The sequence below is a fragment of the Chionomys nivalis genome, chromosome 11, assembly GCF_950005125.1.
Source record: "Chionomys nivalis chromosome 11, mChiNiv1.1, whole genome shotgun sequence".
In the NCBI taxonomy this organism is placed as follows: Eukaryota; Metazoa; Chordata; class Mammalia; order Rodentia; family Cricetidae; genus Chionomys; species Chionomys nivalis.
In genome coordinates this window covers 42,640,549-42,661,788 of record NC_080096.1, presented here as the reverse complement: position 1 = coordinate 42,661,788, position 21,240 = coordinate 42,640,549, and the positions used below count along the sequence as shown (strand labels likewise).

Sequence of the window (21,240 nt, the reverse complement as noted above, 5' to 3'; positions counted from 1 at the left end):
TTTGGTGGAGCTCCACAAACAGGCAGCAGAAGCGTGTTGCCATGCACACCTGGAAAGGCAGCCACATAAACAGATGTAACATAACAGGAGTCTGGAGCACCCTTGGCTTCTGTCTAGAGTGAAGCCTGATTGTTCTTGGTCCCCACATCCAGAAACGCATAGTTCAAAGGACCTGCATTGTCTGTGTATTCTCTGTCTGCCTAAGCACAGTGGCAGGAGCGTGAGATGGAGAAACAGTACGATCCTCGCCTCTACAGACCTCAGCTGGGGGGGGCGGGAGTGGTTAGAGTAGACACAGGTATGTATAGGTGACAGATACAATCAGGTCAGCTTGGGGGCGATTAGAGCAGACACAGGTACGTATAGGTGACAGATACAATCAGGTCAGCTGGGGGGGCGGTTAGAGCAGACACAGGTACGTATAGGTGACAAATACAATCAGGTCAGCTGGGGAGGGGTGGTTAGAGCAGACACAGGTATGTATAGGTGACAGAGATACAATCAGGAACCTGGAAACATAGGGGCAAGCAGAGGCAGAGGAGATCAGAGCTGGCTCTGCTTCTGGAGACCGACACCTTGTCCTTGTCTCAGATGATGGATATGAGAGCAGGATATCAATAGGAGCGGGCACTCCAGGTGGAGGGAGTGGCGTGAACAAACGCACAGAGGCAACTCCGTTTTCCCGAGGGGGCGGGGCTGAGTCTAATGGAGTAGGAAGTACCAGGAAAGATGATGGGGATGATGGCAAAAATCAGCAGACAGGGCCTTGTGTGTGTAGCTAAGACATGTGTAAGTTAGCATCAGGCCATGGGGGACTACTGAAGGATTTTTAATAAGGGGAGTACCATGATTAGAAGAGCAATTTAGATGCATTGTTGGCAAGAAATTAATTGGCAGTTCTCTGAGAAAGCCCTTTTTGAAATGAGATTCCCCTCTGGGCCACTATCTGAAATCTGCTCATTCATTTCGTTCAGAGTTGCTCTGGTAAATATTTATTGAACACTTGGAGTCACTCATCATAGAACCTGTGGGCTCCGGGATGAATGGCCTCCGGGATGAGTGGCCTCCTCTGCCCTCTATGAATGAGCTCAAGGAATCCAGGGGAAGCAAAGTATCCACTTGAGTGATTGTCGTAGGACATGGGAAGTGATAGACAGGAAGAGAATGGCGACTCTGCGTTCAGGTGTGTTGGTGCATGAGAGGCTGAGATGGCCGTACCCAAAGCACTGTGGACACACCCACAGAGATTCTGGTCAGTGGGGACATGCTCAGGGGTCACCAGGGCATTCCAGGACACATCCAAGACTAAGAGCAGTTGCCAGAAGAGGACTGAGGAGAGGTTTTGAGGGGCAGTGGTAACAGCCTCATGGGAGTTTCTGAGCGAGATATAAAAGAAACGAGTATGATTTGAAGGATGGGTATCTGGCAAAAACACCTGAACAGGTGAAGCACAGGTCTTGAGGATGCGGGAAAATATGGTCCTCATCCAGGAAGCGTAGCAGGTCCATGTGATCACGGAGTAAAGGTGAATGAATGGCAGGGACTCGATGGTAGAACACTTGTCTAGCATTATATAAAGTCCTGGCTTCCACAGCACGAGAGAAAGTGGGAAGAGGGGGGGACATGTCACAGTGGCTTGAGACCAGATCAAGGAGCTGAAGGAGTTGGTTAGCGTTTGTGTTAACCTGCTTTATGTCAACTTGACACAAGCTAGAATCATCTGAGGAGGAAGCCCATATTGAAAAAGGTGCCTCTATCAGATCTGGCTGTAGGCAAACCCATAGGGCCTTTCTTAGTAATTGATATGAAGGGCCCAGCCTATTGTGGGTGGTGCCACCCCTGAGCTGGTGATCCTGGGTGCTAGAAGAAAGCAGATGGATCAAGTCATGAGAAGCAAGCCAGTAAGCTTGCAGAACCTCCCTGGGTTCTGCTTCAGTTCCTGCCTCCAAGTCCCTGCCCGGTTTAAGCCCCTGCCTGACTTCCTTTAATAATGGATGGTAAAGTAGACATGAAACAAGCCCTGTCCTCTCCAAGCTGCTTTTGGTCATGGTATTTCATCACAGCGCTAGAAACGCTGGCTAAGATGGCATCTTACTTGCTAAAGAGGTATGGATAGCGCTGGTTTTCAAAAAGAGTGAAAAATTCGAATTGAATTGTAGTTTAGAGCCACGGAGTCTTTGAAGAGTTGTTTCATTCAGCTGATGGCCAGTGAGGAAAAACTGCTAAAATGTAAGCAGATGGCCTGCTGGACTCTCTGCTAGGGGCGTCCTGCAGCCACAGATATCACTTGTTGTTCCTGGTACAGACTGACGGCCTTATTCTTCCTCTTCCAGTCTTGTAGGATTTCCTGGGAGGAAATCCTGTAAGATTCCATAATGCCCCACCCACATTTCCCAAGTGCAGCATGCCTCTAAGATGACTGATTTGTCATAACTGTCTTGGTATCAGAACCCTACCTGAATCAACGCAAGACAATTTCAGGTCAGTACTTGCTGGACCCTAGATGAACACTCAGGTTTTCCTATGGGAACAGTAGTCGATCTGAGCATAGCATGCTGCTGCAAACCGTGCCAGGGCTTAGGTATGCAGAATCTGTAATATGCCGCCTTTCTAACATTGGAGAACTTCTGCATCCCAAAGTATATCTGGACCAGCACTTTTGCATAAAGATTATAAACATTTTTTTAAGCTGAGATAAAATCTAAACCTTAGGCTAGGGAGACATTCTTTGAGGGCTTGCCGTGTAAGCATGAGAACCTGAGTTTGATTCCCTGGAACCCATGTAAAGCCAGATGTGGTAGCACACATCTGTAATCCAAGCACTCCCATGTGAGATTCGAGGTGGAAACCACAGCCGGAAAGCTAGTGGGTCTGCTAGCCTGGTGTATAAAGCTGCAAGCCACAAAGAAACCAGCTCTCAAACCATGGAAAGCAAGGTCTGATACCCAGGATTGACCTCTGACCTCCACATGTGTGCATTGGCATCTACATCCACAGGCACACTCACATAACGCACATCCATATACTGAAACCTGAATCTCAGTAATTGTCCTATTAGATAGTTTTATGGCACCTTGTCACAAGCTAAAGTCATTCGAGAGGAGGAATCTCAACTAAGAGAATACCTGCATCAGATCAGGTTGTAGGCAGACCTGCAGGGCATTCCCTTAGTGATTGATGGGGAGGGTCCAGCCTATTGTGGATGGTGCTATCCCTGAACAGGTGGTCCTGAGTTCTATAAGAAAGCAGGCTAGGCAAACCATGAGGAGCAAGCCAGTAAGCAGCACCCCTCCACGGTCTCTACATCATCTCCTGCCTCGAGATTCCTGCCCTGTTTGAGTTCCTGTCTGACCTTTGATAATGAATAATGATATGGAAAAATAAACCCTTTCCTCTCCAAGTTGATTCAGCCATGGTGTTTCATCTCAGCCATAGAAACCCTAACAAGACAAGATTTCAAGCAACTTCCCAAAGACAGAGAGAGCAATGAAGCCTATGTTCTGTGAAAGACCTAGGTGCTGGGTTTGACGGGGGAAAGTTGGCTCATAAGTATTCATTTCCAACACTGGAGAAATGATTATTTATATTGGTACCGAGTACTGTTGGGACCTTGCAGTTCCAGAGTTTCTCTGGCTGCTGATGAATAGGAATGGCCTTCTTAAAGAAAAGGTATCTGCCAATAAAGGCTAAACCTTGTCTGTGTTCTCTGAAAGGCTTGCAGCACCAAAATACCTTCTCTTTCTTGTTACTCTTTTGTAGAGCAACCCTTGAGTAAAGGCTCTGCCATGTTCTGGCTGCCCCTTGAAATGCAGAGGACCGGCAGGCCTTCATTCTCTTGTTTATGCTGTCCCATCAGCAAAGAATAACTCTAGAGCCTCCTCTCCAGTGAAAACCATTCATCTCACTTCAGGCAGGCTTCACCAGACTTATTTATTGTGTGTGTATGTGTGCGCACACAGGCGCGTGCATGTCTGTATCAGAAGATAACTCACAGGAATCGGTTCTCCCCACTCCATGATTTCTGCCACTCAGCAAACTGCAGACTAGCTAGTCTGGGAGGTTCGGGGAGGTTTCTCCTGTCTCTGTGGGAGTGCTGTCATTACAGATTCAAGCCACCACATCTTTGTGATGATATGAGTTCAGCAGGTTGAACCCAGGCCATCAGACTTAAGAGCCAAGTGTTTTTACCCACCGAGCCATCTCGAGGGCCCCAAACTGATTCATGATGCCACGGTGTATTTATTGACAAAACATTTGGTCCTGTGGTTAGGCGGCTGTTTTCCATAACTGCCTTCACTGAGCGGGCATTGAATGTTTGGAGTTGCTCCGCTTAGCTGGCCCAGCTATCAGCTGAAGATAACAGAGAGGAATAGAGCTGCTGCATTGTAAAGAGTGGAGGGCTGAGAGAGGCCACGGGGCAGCCGAGATAAGTTAGAAGGCGATAAGCAAGCCGAGCTGACCCAAAGGAGTGCCCAGAGACGCGTGGTCACACTGGACACTGGGAAGTGGCTTCCTGTCTGCATGGGTGGAGACATGACAAAGGAAGAGTTTGACTTGTAGGCCCCAGTTCTAGATTCCTTCCCTGAATCATGTGGGGAGCCCTCCTTAAGGGCCCTGATACCTAACTGAGGAGGACAGGGAGCAATTATCAGTCCTTATACTGATATCATGGGGGCTTCAGGTTTTACTCTAAATTGTTCCCAGGGCAGGTAAGAAGACTTCAGGCTGCTCCTTGCTATTTTTACTCTTTCCTGGGGGTTATAGGTGTTAATCCCTGGTACTAGGAACACAGGCAGTCTCCCCACTATCCAGCTCTCAGAGTGGCGAGGCTTGTATTCCTGAAAAGTGAACCCACACTATCTGTAAGACTTTCCCCTCCTTCTGTGTTAGCTAATACCTGGCCTCTATGGCTCCCTCTTTGGCTAGAGCATGATTTCTTGGTGTCTGCAGCTTCCCTGTGCCTTGGAATTTTAGCTTGCCTATCCCTCAGGGTCCTTGCATTTGCTGTCCAGCAGGTATGGTTTCAGGCTTGTGTAAGCTTTTTCCATCCATGTTGCCCTTGTTTTTTCCTGTGGTGGAGAGTCCTACTCAGCAATCTATGGAAACTCAGAAATTAGTGCCATTTGAGGGGCACAGCTGGCATGGGGGTTTCCATCACACACGTGGGGTCACGGCTAATTCACTGGAAACCTGTAGTTCTTTCTCGTGGGGGGACTGTGGTGTGTTGTGATGTAGGCATCATGGAAGGACATCTAGAGAACCATGATACTCTGCCCAGCAAATAAATGTGGCCAAGTAGCTTCCATCCCATGTTTTATAAACATCAGAAAGGGACATGTGATTTAACACCAGACTTTTTCTCATCTGCAAATTTACTTTATAAAAATGACATCACCAAACTACATTTTGTTACTTAGTTTTGCATATTTATGTATTTTTTTAGATTACATCACATCAGAACCACCCTCAGAATCCAAGATTACATGAGCATATTTGCTATGTCATTTATTATAATTTTTTAATTTCAATTTTATTAGGAAAATGTTGTGTTTCTGTCAATATAAACAACAAAAAGCAAATGAAGGTGAGGGTCCCTGGGGACTGGAGACATGGCTCAGTGGTTAAGAGCACTGGCTGTGTTTGCAAAGGACATGTAGTTCAGTTCCCAGCAGCCATACGGCGGCTCATAACCCAAGCTCCAGTTCCAGAGGATCCGGGCCCAGGCACGCACACAGTACACATACAGTTATGCAGGCAAAACACTCAAACACTTAAAATATACATTTTAAAAGACTTCTTAAGAGATAGGTTCTCTGGAATTTTAATTTGCTTTTATAAAATAATCAGTAGGTAATTTCTGTTTTAGTTTGTTTTAATCATTGTCGTTGTATGGTGTGTGTGAGTGCAGGCCCATGTGTGCTACAGTGTACATGTGGTCAGGCAATGGTTTCCAGGGGGTGAGTTCTCCCCTTCTGCATTGCATCTGGGAACCAAACCCTGGTCTTCAGGTTTGCTCAGGAAGCTTTTTTACTCACTGAACCACCGGGTTGGCTGTGGTTACTGTACAGTTTCTAATGGACTTGTGACATATACACAATTAGTTCTAGAACTTCTGGGAGGCAGCAAAGGATTATAAGCTGGGTCTAAATTGATCAAGACACTAGCAGGGTGGCTGGAAGCACTCCTGGGATTACATGGAGTTGGGCTGAAATTCCTATGTGATGTTCTTTTCTCTATCAATGATTCTCAACCAGTGGGTCAAGGCTCCTTTGGGGGGGTCACACGATCATGACTCTTTCACAGGGGCCTCCTCAGACCTTAATAAAACATAGATACTTACATTACGATTCATAACAGTAGCAAAAGTACAGTTGCGAAGTAGCAATAAAATGACTTTATGGTTCTATATAAGCTTGAGGAGCTGTCTAACCTCGCTTTACACATTACCTTATCTATAAAATGGGGCATACGCATGCTTGCATTGTGGGACCATTGAAGAGATTAATAGAGACTCTATGCATAAGAGTTCACGGTGAGGCTGAAGAGGACAGAAAACACAGCTATCAAATGTGTCTGAAACACACAAAGGGGCACGGGAGTACATGTGCTCATAGAGTCGGTGGTGACCATGAGCTCCAAAGCCAGGCTGCAGAAATCCAATCCCAGTTTTGACCTTCTGTGACCTTGAGGGAATCACGTAGGCTTTCTGTGCTTGGTGTCTGTCTGCACCTGGGAACCCAACAGGTGTGGGCAGGTGGATGTGTATGAACCACTCACGTCAGCATGTGGCTTGTGCACGTAGGGGAGACACCTGAGTGTCGTTCTCCACGTTTGGCTAAATTGAGATGTCATAACATCGAATCCGGGGAACTGGACTCAGAAGCGTTTGATCCTGGCTGCCTCCTTCTGAAGTAGTTCTTTCTTTGTTTGTGGTGGCTGGTTTGCCCTCTCCTTTCCATATCAGAGATAAGCCTCTTCTGTTTAGAGGACACCGTGCCTTTTATCTTTGATTGTTCCCACAATATCTCGGGCAGGGCTCTGCCATGTGCTTCCTAAGTGCACCATTTGCTGCTCCCCTGGTCCATCCAGATCCGAAGTGCGCAGGGTGTTTTCCAAAGCTATTTTCGGCGCTGTCTTCTGACATTTGAGGGGACTGTGTGTTTCTGTGGAGATTCGAAGCTGGCCTCACAAGGATGTGCCAGGAAAGTTAAAAACACTACAGTTACCATTCCTGTCTCCCTCGGACCTGCTGACTTTCCCCAGAGTGCTTTCACTGGTTCAGTTTTTCCACTCTGTGAGCCTCAGGACTAGAGGAAAGCAAGGCATTGTGTGTGTGTGTGTGTCATCTAGATTCTGAAAGACTTGTGAATCTTCATCCGTTCATCAAGATTTTATTGAGCAGCTGTTGTAAGACTTCTACTCTTCCAGGTTCTGACATTACAGTAGTGACCAAAAACTGAACTGCAACCAGGGGCCTGCCCCTGGGGAGTCTCTACCCTGACTGAAGGAGATGGATGGAGACACTGAGCGCTCACAGGTGCTATGGAGGACAGCATAGCGGGATGGATATGTCAGTGATCTTCAGTGCAGATGACTAAATCTGTTGTTACCTGTCTAAGCAGCAAGGGGTTTATCGTAGATGGCCTCAGGAATTACCGAGCACACTGGGAAGGATGCTGTATGCACGTGGGTGCCCATGGACGCCATCATCTGCTGCGTAGCACGGCAACCTCTCCCACACTTGGCTCCCAAAAGCTCATTTCTCTCACCTCCGCTTGGAGAGGTGGAGCAGAGAGACTGCCTAGAGATGCAACACTGACCGTTCTGGCCTCCGCATGAAGGGCAAGTTCACTGCCTTGAGCTGGTTGAGTCCGGCTGCCTTCAGGCGAAAGCAGGCAGAGGGAGAAGGTGGTGTTGCTTGTGTCTCTTGTAGGTTGCCTTCTTCAGTAGAACCGTCAGTCATGCTTCCTGTTCTAACGATTGTCTCAAGTGCTTTAAGAAGACTGACTTTGCAGCCTCGCCTCTAACTCTTCCATCTACAGCAAGCTGCTCCACACCTCCAGGCCTGTGGTTCTTGTTTTCTGGACACCCTACCACTGTTGGCCCACTGCTGTCCCTTGTCATCTCCAGGAAGATTTCTTTGCATCTCCAAGCCTCTGTTGGGCTGTGTATGCAATGATTTCCTACAGTACACTGCAGTGACCCAAGGTGTGTGTCTGTTTCATGAGTCTAGGTATCATAACTTGAGTGTCTCGCTCCTAGAAGGCAAGCAATACATATTGTGAACTGATATGAATCAGACTGGCTAACTTGAGGGATTAGGAGAAAAATGGATATTCCAAGCAGAAGAAATAATAGATTTGAAGGTACGGAGATGAGAGAGGGCAATGTACATGACACAATGAGGAAAGAAACGGCCCATCTGCTGGGAAGGGGCACCAGGGGTATCAGAAAGTTCGGGAGAGGAATTAGGATGGGTCTCAGCGCTTAGGAAATGTATTTGAGCTGACTTGAGAGCTCGAGGAAGTCAATTTGAAGGATTTTCAGCATGTAAGCGCTTACATGATCAGATCGTGTTATTAAACAGATTTGTCTAACAGCTGGGTAAATGAAGGATTAGAAGAGCTCAGAGTTGAAGCAAAAAGACCATCAAGAAGCCATTTCAAAGTGGCAGTAGCAGGAAGACAGGGGAAGCTCACAAAGATGTGGGGGCCTTAAAAGGGAGCTATGGTTTTAGCCAGAAGGCTTTAACCCACTGTTAGCTCTCAGGCCCCCATGCCACCTCCCTCATTCCCTCAACTTTGAAATCTCAGAGTGTTAAACAGAAAAGTCCAAATCACATCTGTTCCCCATGCCCACCAAGGAGAAGGAAACAGTGTCGTGCTGAAGAGGTTTGATGATCACCGAACCGAGACCAACACCCACTCTGGCATGTGATGGAGCAAAACAGTGAAGACCAGAACAATGGAGCCGCACACCATTGCCACACCTTCCTAATTCCCCACCTGGCTCCTGCCCCTAAGATTTGCTTGTGTGTTTACTTACAATATCTCCCTGATAGTATACTGTAACATCTGAGAGCAGAGGCTTTTGATGCTGAAAACAGAGTCTTGTCTATGTAGTAGATACTTAATGAACATCTATGGAAAGGGGAAATGACCCAAGCATAGCCAGGTTTGCCCCATCCTGAACCAGTGCTCTTTGCAGAGGTCCTTGGTTTGAAGGTTACCAAATGCACCATTCTTTTTCCTACTAAGGTTTTGTATAATCACTCTAACAAATTAAATCTTACCAAGTAATAGCTTTCTAGTTCACATGGCTTCAGTAATAAAGAAAAAAAAATCATGGTGGCGTTACTTTAACCACAGGCCAATTCACACCTGCTGGGATCCAGAAAAAGAAAAGTTGGTGAGTACACTGATAAATAAGAATCTCGTGTGCCATTGTGTGGGAACGGAAAATGATGTGGTTGCCATGGAAAGCAGTATGCGGGGAGGTTTTAACGAAACAACTTAAAAATAGAATTGCCAGATGATCCAGCAACTCAACATCTGGGGACAGACCCAAGACACCTGAAAGCAGGACATCAAAACAGTGTTTTAGAGCAATCTAATTTCCAGCAACTAAAATAGGCAAAGAACCTAAGTAGCTAACCCAGGCAGGCCTTGACAGAAGAGCTTCCTGCTTCCACCCACCAAGTAGTGGGACTTCACGTGTGCGCTAGCTTGCCTGGCTAGGGGAAATTCTAACACTATATCACGGCTGAACCTTGAGGGTATTGCACTAAGTTAAGTCACCAGACACAATGAGACAAATGCTGCATTTTTTCATTTGTTTAATTACCTGCAAGAGTCAAACTCAAGGCATCAGAAAGTGAAGTGGGAGGGGACTGTGGAGCTCTTGTTTACAGGATGGAGAGTCTCCATTTTGTAAGCTGCAGGGTCCTGGAGACTGTTTGTACAACAAATCTTTTTCATGGCACTAAACTGAAATCTTTCAATAGTAAGACCATGTACTGTATGTTATAACTGCTCACCCAGAAGTATGTATATCTGTTATCTTATTTGATCCTGAACTGTTGTGAGAAGGTACATGTCTTTTCCGGCCTCAGCCAGCCTGTACTATTAGAACAGGGCTCCTCGAGTATCCCAGGCTAGCCTTGAACTCCTAACCCTCATATTTCAGCCGCTTGAATTAAGTCCTCATTTATAGTAAGGAAAATAGACTTAGAGTCATCAAAAGGATTTCATAAGGCACTGACTGGAGAAGGACTAAGTCAGGACTTCACCCTGAGGCTCCCTGATGCCACTCCCAGTACAGGCTTCTGCCACATCAGGAGAGAGGACATGGAGATGCTTTAGCTGATCTGTTGACTCAAGTATTAAGTAATTGGCAATTTGGAGAGAGAACTATAAGCGTGCGCTGGGATGGAGGTATTGTATGGGAGTGGGATGAGGAGAGCTCACCAACCAGCCTGCAGCCACCTGCCTTCCGATGCCTGTCAACTTCCCTCCCTTCCCTAACCCTCAGGAGCAGGTGTGAGTCAACTGTAAACATGGCGAAGAAAGGTCACCCAGCGTTCCCTCCGCTGGCAAAATCTAAAGTCAGTGCCATGACAATGGTCTGTGTACGTGAAGGAAGAAAGGAAAAAAAAAAACTTGAAACGTGATCAGGAGGGAATAATGGCTTTTCATGTTTGGAGTGGCTCTGTTAAATGTCCTCTTGCCTCCCATGCAGACAAAAGATGCCAGAATACATTTACCAAAATAAATGAGCGTTAATAGGAGAAGGTGGAACAGTAGGAAAAGTATCAAGCCTACCTGGCTGGACTATCAGCCAGTTCCCTATATAGTCCTGGACACTCCCTCATTGTACCCCACCCCTACCTTCTGCCCTAGGCCTGGGCTGCCATTACCAAAAACCCTTTTCATATGCTGGATTCGAGCTGTGCTCCAAAGGGAACCACAAACAAAAAAAATATCGTCTGGCCCCTTGGAGCTTTGGCTTATCACAGCCCTACTATGTATCCCCTCCATTGGACACTTTCTGTGTAGTAACCCAAACCTTCTAGCGTATGATATTGTATAATCTTATACAACTGCAAGAGAAGTTAAGACAGGACTGTGCGTAGCATTTGCCTGGATGAGAAAGAGTCAGATTTAGACGTGAGCCTTCTAAAGTTTGCTCTTACAAAGTGTGAAAATCAACAGCCAAGTCATAAAGGAGATGCAAAAGCATCAAGGGAGCAGAGAAGCTGCTAGCTCTCCTGGGCCTCCTAGTGGCAGTCTTGACAGAGAGTGAGCTGAAGATCAACAGGGAAGTGCAAAGAAATATTTGACAAATGGATGGGAGTGTACTTTGTGACTCAAGTAGGCCAGGGTAGAGGGTAGGGCAAGACTCCAGATCAACTGTAAACAACCTATTTGTAGAAGACTAGTCATGTTTCAATTGTTTCGTGCGGAGATAAAATTCCATTATCTTCTGAGCGAACAGACACAATATAATGTTCTAGGCCAAAGCAGATTTTAACTATTTTTCTCAAGAGAGAAGCCATCAAAAGGCTTATCAGAAAGATGTGGTGGTGCGTGCCTATAATCCCAGCACTCTGGAGGCAGAGGCAGGTGGATCTCTGTGCAGGTCAGGCAGGGTTGCATATAGTGAGACCCTGTCTTACTAAAACACCAAAAAGGTTTATGTATCAGTTGCTAGTGCTGTCTCTGATTGGTCCTTCCATGCCATGAGAACATCCAACATGGCCAGATTTAAGAGGGAGAAAATGGTTTCACCCATCCACATTGACAGCAGCAGCACTGGCTAATATCGCTCACCTGGGGAACAATTCTGTCACGTCGGCCATGGGAGACCTTTAACAAGTACAATGAAGTCAGTTGATTGTGCTGCACATTTTCCCAGGGTAACCAGACACTTTTGTTCCTCTTTGTGCTTTAGGAAGGAGTAAGCAACTTCAAGGAACTTCGAGCCAAATTTCAAAAGTTTGATGCCCCACCTCTTCCAGGACCTATTAAGTTGCCAGCTGGTGTTTCTCGAAAGGAGGACAGGGGACAAACACAGCCAACTCAGAGTCTGGCTAGCAGGAAGCGTATCTCATCCCCCCACCATCAGCCCCTATCTTATTCTTCTGCCGAAGTGTCCCAGCCTCTTAAAAGCCAGAAAACAAAGTCGATCCAGAGAGGTGATATTCAGAAGAATTCAAGTTCCTCGGGACCTCCGGAAAAATCTGTTGTGTGTCCTGCAAGAAATTCCCAGAAATCTGCCATGCCATTGGATGTGAGTAAATCAAGAGCCGAGACATCCAGCGAGGGCAAAGGAATGGGCATCAGCAGCTTCAGATATAAGCTTTGGAACTGGGAGCAATTTTCATCTCAGAAGACTGAGTTGTCCCCAGCTCCTCCCCTCACGAACTGTGGGAATAAGACCTTCCATCTGGAAGGGCAGAAAACCACAGCGCTTGCTCATAGAAAACCCGAAAAGGGCACGGAGGCAACAGGAGTCCAGACCCTTCCTCCTCAGAGCTGTATGATGGTCCAGAGAAAATCACCCGTGGCCTCTGAACCCTCCCCTTTGCCACTTCCTCAACACGGCAGGAAAAGCACAGAAAGCCCTGGAGCTGAGGGGAGCCCCAGGAACAGCCTGTGCCAGCCTGTTTATGAATGTGAGCTTACCAGCCCGGTTCCAGGTAAGAAATCAAGTCCACATCCCTGTGGGACCCAAGATAAGACCACTGTGCCTTTCTCACCCTGAGCCTGCAGACTTGCGGTACATACAGCCTTTGCAATGGAAATACAGCATGGCTGTGTTCAGCATATCGGTTAAACTGTAGTCTTGGGTTTTTTAGTTGGCATACCTGTTAAATTGTAGTCTCAGGTTTGAACAGGTGTTTAATCCAGAATTGCATGGTGGCACAGCTTGATTGAATTTGGACTTGAATCCCAGCTCTACAAGCTGTGTGAACACGGATGGTTTATAAACTTCTTAAAGCTTCGTATGTTCTTGCATGAGTCAAATTCATCACCAGCCTTATCTGTGTAAGAAATGGCACAAAGCTCATCATTTCAGGGTAGGAACCTAAGAGGGAAACTCCCATCTCCTGATCTTTCCATTCTTTGCTTTGAATTCATCAACTACCTCTGGCTCTACCCTAAAAGTATGTTCAGCATCCCTCAACTTCCGTCTCTGCCCAGGGTCTAGTCTCTACCATACTTTTCTCTCACTGGGCCATTATCAGCTGCTTTCCCTGCTCTCACACTCCTGCCCCCTGGTGTGCTGTTCCAGTCCAGTCACTTGTTCCCTGTCTCCTGTATTCCTGTGTCCGCCCCACCACCACCACCTCAACCACCACAGACATGGTGAGCCTCTAAGTTAGCATGAGGTCACATCACCCTGCTGCTCAAAATCTGCCTGACCTTCTAACAGTGCCTCACACAGTTTGGTGCTGGTCTGTTCCTCCATTCTCCTTGTCTCCTGATTCATTTGCCATGCAGTCTTTAGACATAAGACGCCGGTTCTGTCCCAGGACTTGGCACAGATCTGCTCAGAAAATTCTTATTCATGGTCCCTGACCATGACCCTGTTTTCTTTCGTAGTCTCTGTTGCAGTGACCCCTGCTCTGAGTGGACTTTTTGAATCATCTTCATGGTTCCTGTTACCCTTGGACTTCTTGTAGTTCTATGGTTTTCTCATGGCCCTTGCCTCTCCCCAGTAAGGTGTCACACACTTGTTTGCCTCTATAAGGTGGCGTTTTCAGAGCATAAAATTTATCTCACCCACCGCCTTATCACCCAAGAACAAGATCAAGTTAAGTCTTCAAAACATATTTATTTAGTGATTGATTGATTGATTGATTGATTGATTGGATGGATGGACGGACGAACTGACAGATGGCTTGATGTATGAGCGGATCACCCACACACATCCTAAGGCTTCCCCTTGTCCTTAGGATAGAAACTAAAGTACTATACTCTTAATGGCCTTGCATGGTAGTTTTTGTATCTCTGACTTCTCTTCCCCTAGCTCATCAGCCTTCGGTCTCCATGCCAGGTAGCCCTCCAGGACTTCCTTCTTTGTTCATTCCTTCTGTATCATTAATCTCTGTTATTATGATGAACATCCCTGAAGCCAGGGCTCTGTTTCTGCCCTCAGTTCTCACTCCAGCTCCCACAGTAACGCCTGGAACACAGTAAATAAATAGGTGCTGATGACGATGGGAAGGAAGGTGACCGAAAAGAAAGCTGTGTGGGGAAAAGCAAAGGAGGGAGGGTCGTCTCCCAGGTACAGCTAGTCTGGAGCGGTTAATGATAGCCATGCAGATCAGCTTAGCCCAGTGCTTGGGGGGTGAATATCCAGTTAATAATTAATATGACTTCTTGATTTTATTAAGACTAAAATTTCCAGCATTTCAACAAACTTACTGTTATAGCCTAAGAAGGGAGTAATTTGGCCCTGAGCTTCTGGAGACATGGCCTCTAAAGGAAGGGCAAGAAGGAAACTTGCCCCCCCCCCGGCATTTTAGCTTGTGGAGGACATGGACTTCCCAGAGGCACATGTGGAACACAGTCTGCTTGTTTAGCTTGGGCCTGTATAGACAACTACTGCATTGTGTGAACCAAGAATGAAGATCCCCTGCTTATTAAAAACGTGTCCTTTCTGTCATATGATTTTTCATATATAATCAAGGGATTCCTGTTGGCGTCGTATTTATGAATACAGAAAGTAGAGATAAACACTATGGGGGCTGTAGAGACAGTCTGGAGACACTGAGTTCATAGATCCTAAGAACCTTGAAGCCAGAACCCTGGAAACGCTGGGATCAATTCCTAGTCTGCTCTACAGTCTCGTGCTATGTGCTCAGTCCACATCTGAGGAGTATTTTCAGCAAACAGTCACGGTCCCTCCCATCTAAGCTAGCAAAGAGTCCCCGCAGAGGCTCCCGGCCATGGCACAGATGCAGCACCATTAGCAATACACCAGAGCGTGGAGATTAGAGAGCGTTAGTTTTGGCCTTGGTTCCGGGAAACTCAAGAGGACATTTTTAGGAATCCATCACTGGAGTTCAACCTTAAAAGAACAAGCAGATGTTAGTAAGAAAGTCAGGAGGGACAGACATAAAGTCTCGGATATGAGCAAGTCAATGACGGCTTTTAAAGCCAGGGTCGGGCCCTGAGAAGCCAGTGGTGTGAGCGGAAGATGTGTGCACTGAAGATTGAGAAGTAGGACAGGGCCATGTGCTGGGAAGAGAATCTGGAAATAAGAATCCAGGGTGTTCTGGAATAGCAGAAAAGCAGTAAGTGGGCCGCACTGAGGGTCAGCAAGACAGCAATGTGAGCAGGTGTGTGATCGAGCTGCGTGTTCTCACTGCCGGATGGAGACTAGTCAGGGGGCCAGCAAACGGGTCAGTTTTACCTAACAATGTAAATAACACCCTGCGTGTTTTCCTGTCCATACTCAGAAAAGACAGAGACCAGGCTTCACCAGCTTCCTAAAACAAAGCCACTGCCTTCCATTGAGACCCTCGGCCCGCCTCCCCTGAAGCCTACAAAACCCCCGTTTGTGAACCTGCAGGCCTTCCACAGGACAACTGCTGTCTCCAAGACCCTGAAAGAAGGTAAGAAGATACACAGTACCTGCCCACACCAGCCAGAGCCTTAGCCCAGCGCCTGGACCACATGCCCCTTCCCTCTCCACCCCACTTCCGTGTAGCAAGCTGGTCTTCCAAGGGGCTGAACATTTTTACTGCTGTCTGTATGTGCAGCTGTGGCCATTTGCCCGTGAAATGACACATGGGGGTAGGAATTGGTCCCTTATCACTCCCGAGCCAGTCCACTTCCCCCGGGAGTACTGCATTGCATCACTGGGAACCTGCCCAAGAGGAAGAAAATAAAAAGTTTCCAAGTAAGGAAGTAATGAACCTTTATGTGTGCTGTACAACCTGTGCTGTGAACAGTCAGTGAAGGAGGAAGAAGAAGAAAGGATGGGCAAAGTGAGTTTAAGCTTGACCTCGACATATTTACTAAGGTCTCCTTGTGCCCTGTGTCCCGCATCCTCTGTAGGATGTGACGCATCCTCGGAAGCCATGTTTCTGTGTTCTTTTTGTCTCTCCCTCTGTCATTTAGGGGAACACCTCTGGTCCTTTCTGTTCCTCCCTCGGCATCCTCCTCCTGATGTCCGAAACCCCTTTTTTTGCTCCCCAACTGAACACTAGGGGAATGCACATTCAGGCGCGGTGCAGCGGGTGCTACGCAGTGACATTTGTTTTGGTTGTGGCCATCAGTACAGCAGATCACTGGTGGGGTATCAGAGCTAATACAGCATTGGTTGTTCATTTGTCTGCTCTGGGCAGCTTCACAGTTGAATCTCCTAACTCACTGGCTCTGAAGCCAGCATCAGAATCACCCTGGGGACTTTAAAAACCTCATCCCCAGAGTTTCTCATCTTGTAGGAGCCTGGGCATTGGCCTTTTAAGTGTGTAGTGACATGCTGGTCCGGGGACCCACACATGGAGAACCACACATGCACTACAGGCCACCTGCAGCCTTGCCCTTTAAAGGAAAGTCACCACTCAGGGACAGAGCTTTCCTAAGTATTTAATGGTAATGTGGCCAGCTCCACATCAGGGAAGACTAAGTGTGATTTTTTTGTTTGTTTGTTTCTTTGTTTTTTGAGACAGGGTTTTTCTGTGTAGCCCTGGCTATCCTGGAACTCACCACGCAGACCAGGCTGGCCTCAAACCCAGGGACCTGCCTGCTTCTTCCAACAGTGACTTTTATAAACATTAAAGAACTCAGGCTTCAAACTATTGCCTCAAAAGAGAAGATGGCTGTCTAGAACAAAACACTTAAATCTATGATAATAAAAACAGGCTTTGTGGACCTCAGCTCCTTACCGGTAGCCACTTCAGTCTGAGCCTGGTACTCACGGAGCCTCCTTTGTCTGTCATGTGAAGTGGGGGACTGTGGTGCCTCTAATCTTGTGGGATTGTTATGAGAAAGTATTTTGCTCATGCCTGGCACACAGCACATGCCCAGTAAATCTCAGTGTCATTTAGAACACATGTGGGGTAGTCTCTCTCCCAGGCCACATGGTCAGAACAAGCAATGCAGAAGTTAAGCCTACACAGGGGTTCCTGTCCTTAAGGAAGCCAGCATATCCATAAAGGGCACCACGGAGTGTAGGTATGTGCGGCTGTGCAGAGACAGACAGTCCTCTGGGTACCAGTATGGGAGCATCATTCTTTTTAACCAGCCTGCCACCAACACCCCCTTTTCCTTCTGCCTCTTGCTCTTGCAGTGACTGCGAAGGAGGGCCCCCTGCTTCCAGATAGGTGAGTACCTGCTCCTCTCCTCCTCTGGGGAACACTCATGGGCCTTCTCAAGCACAGGCAAGAAGCCCAAAGCTAGCACGTGTGTCCCCCAGAAAGGCTGCAGGAAGAACAGACTTACAAAGCAAACCGCAAATCTTGGTTTTAAATAAAAGATTAAATAAGATGCAACTAACGGCGGCACCGATGCTAAGTTGCAAGTATCATCCTCTGAGGTGCTTGATATTTCTTAATTGTCCAGGTGGGTTTAGGATATTGTAACATTGGCCCTTCTTGGTTATAAATCAAATAGGAGGCTAAAGAATGCTCTGGGCAACTATGGTGTTAAGAGTTGGAAACGGGTAAAAGATGCTCCGTTTCTCATGCCCCTCCTGAGAATGTTGTTATGAAAGAGTCGAGTCATTAATTCACTTAGCCAAATAATATCTCTTGAGCCTTTGAAATGCCCGCCTCGAGCCGCCTGGTTTTTGTGGGCTTGCTCTTCTGCATGCCTCTTGGGGGCTGCAAAGTTGCTGCTGCAGCCCTCATTTTATGGCCCCAGATGCCTAGCTTCAGAAATGCCCCACTTGCTGAGGCTCAATTAATTCCGAGGTGCCCAGACTGTTTTGACTAAGCCTCACCCCCTCATGGGGATGTTCTTGGCAAGGGCAGTATCAGGAGGAGAAGCGAGCTGACACACCCACCTATTCCAACTCTGCCATCGGATATTCATAGTCGTCAAGCATGGTGTCTGTAATAGAGGAACCACATGATTCAGAGTGGCCCCAGTGAGAGTGTGGCCATATCTCCTGGGGGGGACCAGGAAGGCTTTAGGGAAGCATTTCTCTATGCAGCTCTCTAATACCATGAGTCCTTGGGGACCCGCATGTGTTATCGGACTGGTAGTAGTGCTTGCAGGACTTGCTCATGTCTGCAGCTCAGCTGGAAGCTGACTGATTGAGAATGGCCCTAGGACTGGATATGTAGACTTGGCACTGACTGTCATCACGAGACAGAAGTGTTCTCCTCTCAGGGGCAGCAGACAAGCCAGACAGTAGCATAAACACTTGCACATTCCCAGCCTTCCCCGGGTGACTCTCACTCACCACCCAGTGCTCAAAGCACCACACTGGCCCAGTCCAGAGTCAGACTGAGGGACACTGAGGACTCGCGTGCAAAAGGATGAGGATTGATTGTAGAGCTGTTAATCCCATGGGTGAAGAGGAACACGTGAGTCCAGTGTAGAGGAGGAATGTTTGCTCGGTGTACTTCTAGTGAAGAGATGCTATAGGAGGGGACGGGAGGTGTATGACATATCCTGTCTTTGTGAACCAAGAGAGTTGCATGGAATCAGAATGTGGACAGTATAGACATGGGTTGAAGAGCAGACAGAAGCCTTGTGACGTATCTTGTACACCCAGGGATTTTTGAAGGACCCTGTGCTGCCAGAGTCTGGTTGTGCTGTGCTAGACATAATTCATGCGCTCTAGTATAAGTCCATTTGAAAGCGTTGAGGGCAAGGTGGGTCAGCGAAGCTGCAGTTCTGTGAAAGAGATGATAACGTGGAAGGCTCTCGCAGAGGTTCACACTGGCCATTCAGTGATCACAGGCCCAGAGGGGGCAGCTGAAGTGGTGGTGCCCTCTGTAGTGCTCGGAGCCAGCCTGGTCTCACGGCCGTCATTCTAGAAATATCTCAGAATGAGTGTGACTATGCTGGGCATATTGGCACTAAATGAAGATTTCTCTGGCATTTTAACCACAGCAACAGCAAGTCATTTTACCCCGAGAGCTGTGAGGGGCCTTCGGGAGACAGTTTCCTGTGCGGCCCTATCTTCCTACAGGATTTATGAAGGCAATTTTGACTATTCTTCCCCATCACACTGGCTTCAGAACACAACTCCCATCTGAACTTTTTGTTATATATGAATTATGATGTAGGTACATAAGAATGAAAGGCAAAGGAGATAAAGAAGAACCACAGTGCTCAGGTGCATTCATGGAAGAGGAACTAAGTTGAGCTCTGTCCTACACAATAGGAGTAGGTAGGTCCACTTAGCCTCTTTCATGCTGCTGTAATACAGAAGTGAGATCTGAGCAGGGTGTTCCTCCTGGTAGCCCACACCTCTGACAGGTGGCTGGATGATGGATGGACGACATGACGAACAGTCAAGATAGAAATAATTAGGTACAATAGAACATGGCTGTAATCCAAACACTAAGAAGGCTGAGGCAGGAGAATTGACACAAGTTCAGGGCCAATCTGGGCTCATAGTGAGATCCTGTCTCAACAAGTAAAGGAACAAAAACTAAAAATAAACAAATAAAACGAAGATAGGGAAAATGTGTTTAATATAGATGGTAATAAAGAGGGATAAATAGGAAAAGAAGTATGCTGTTGTGGAAAAATAATCGATGCATTCAGATTATAAACTATATCCAGCCATCTGTACCTGTGGGCTCCGATCCAAATAAACCTTAGATAAAAAAAAAAAAGTTTGGAATAGATTCTATGTGCTAAGCATGTAAAAAAAAAAAACATTTTCTTGTCCTTCTCTTAGCACATGGTGTCACAGCTATTTACATGCATAGGTACCGCCCTGGCATGTTAATAAGCTAGAGGTGAGGTAAGTGTATGGGAGTAGGTGTGTAGATTCTTCATACATACTAATCATTTTATAGAGTGTTATGGGCATCTGTAGCCGTGGTGTTTGCAAGGGATTCTGAAGTAATTCCCAGAGAGACTGAGGGGCAGGCGACTGTATATTAAAATCTTGCTAAGGAGTTTGGACTTTGCCTTGTCAACGACAGGACAGGTGTTAGCTTGAACATATAACTGTCATCATGCCCAGCAGCCTTAGATACAATTTCCATGGAAACTGGCGCTTGCTGGGAAAGAAAATCTTCCTTGTTCATGTACTGACCTTCAATACAGTTATTAAATTTCGGCACAGATTTATCATAACTGGGAAAGAACCTGGCAGTTTTCTAATATTGCCAGGCCATGAGCATGAAGATAATAAAAGCGTGGGTTTGGAATTCCAGCTTTACCACTTAACATCTATAATAGTGAGCCTGCCTTAACCTCTGCAAGCCTGTTTCTGGTCTTGTGCGACAGCAGAATGAGACAAGGACCGCCAAGTGTTCATTACAGAATCTGGCATCCGGAGAGTAGCTCAGTGAGCTATCATATAACATCCCAAAGGATAGAATAATGTGAGGCCCCTGCTTCCCAAGCCTCTACTGGTGTGGAACTCAGTGGCTGGAATACTCAGTACCCTTCTTTCTTTGTTGGATCAGATTTTAATTCATTTAACAAGTATTTCTCCAGTACACTCTGTATACTGAGCAGTCTTTCAAAACAAATTGGGAGAAAAATTGACCTCCATACGCCAAACTTTCAGCCATTTGTCCCAGCTGAGCTTGATTCTTATGTACAACAGACAGGATTTTTAACCTTTTTTATGACAGGACTTGGACTTTAAGCATAGAATATCACCTCTCTCTAAATGAGAACACTTGTCCTTGATCTTTGAAGATGAAGTGTTTGTATTTTTGCTGTATTGATAGGGGGTGTCACACATAATTATCTTGATAAGACTCAGTGTCATCAAAGGTGGCCGTCGCTCACTTCTGTACCTCTTCCTACCCTGTGTAAAAATATGAGAAGCAATGCTGTGCAACAGAACACGTACACTTCCGGAGTCAGAACACTAAGAAGACCAAGCCCCTCTTCCACACTTGAGAGGAGGGGCAACATGTCAGAGCTTTGATGTTCACATCTGCAAATGGACATATGTTGCTATGTCCTTGGCCATGCTGTGGGGACCAGTATATACACCAAACCGTGCATGGATAGCGCCCAGTGAGTCTTAGCTACTTCTTCATCACAACCTCACCATCCTTGTTTGTAGCTGAACTATTAATGT

General features: G+C 46.7%; 1 protein-coding gene across 1 annotated transcript in view; it reads left to right on the top strand.

Moving 5' to 3' along the window:
* The window catches only part of Fyb2 (FYN binding protein 2), a 99,758-nt gene that overhangs the window by 27,229 nt on the left and 51,289 nt on the right, over nucleotides 1–21,240 (top strand). The window contains exons 2-4 of the mRNA XM_057784689.1: nucleotides 11,950–12,697; nucleotides 15,467–15,622; nucleotides 17,305–17,338. Coding sequence (XP_057640672.1) covers nucleotides 11,950–12,697; nucleotides 15,467–15,622; nucleotides 17,305–17,338 — 938 coding nt within the window. The remainder of the gene's footprint in view (nucleotides 1–11,949; nucleotides 12,698–15,466; nucleotides 15,623–17,304; nucleotides 17,339–21,240) is intronic.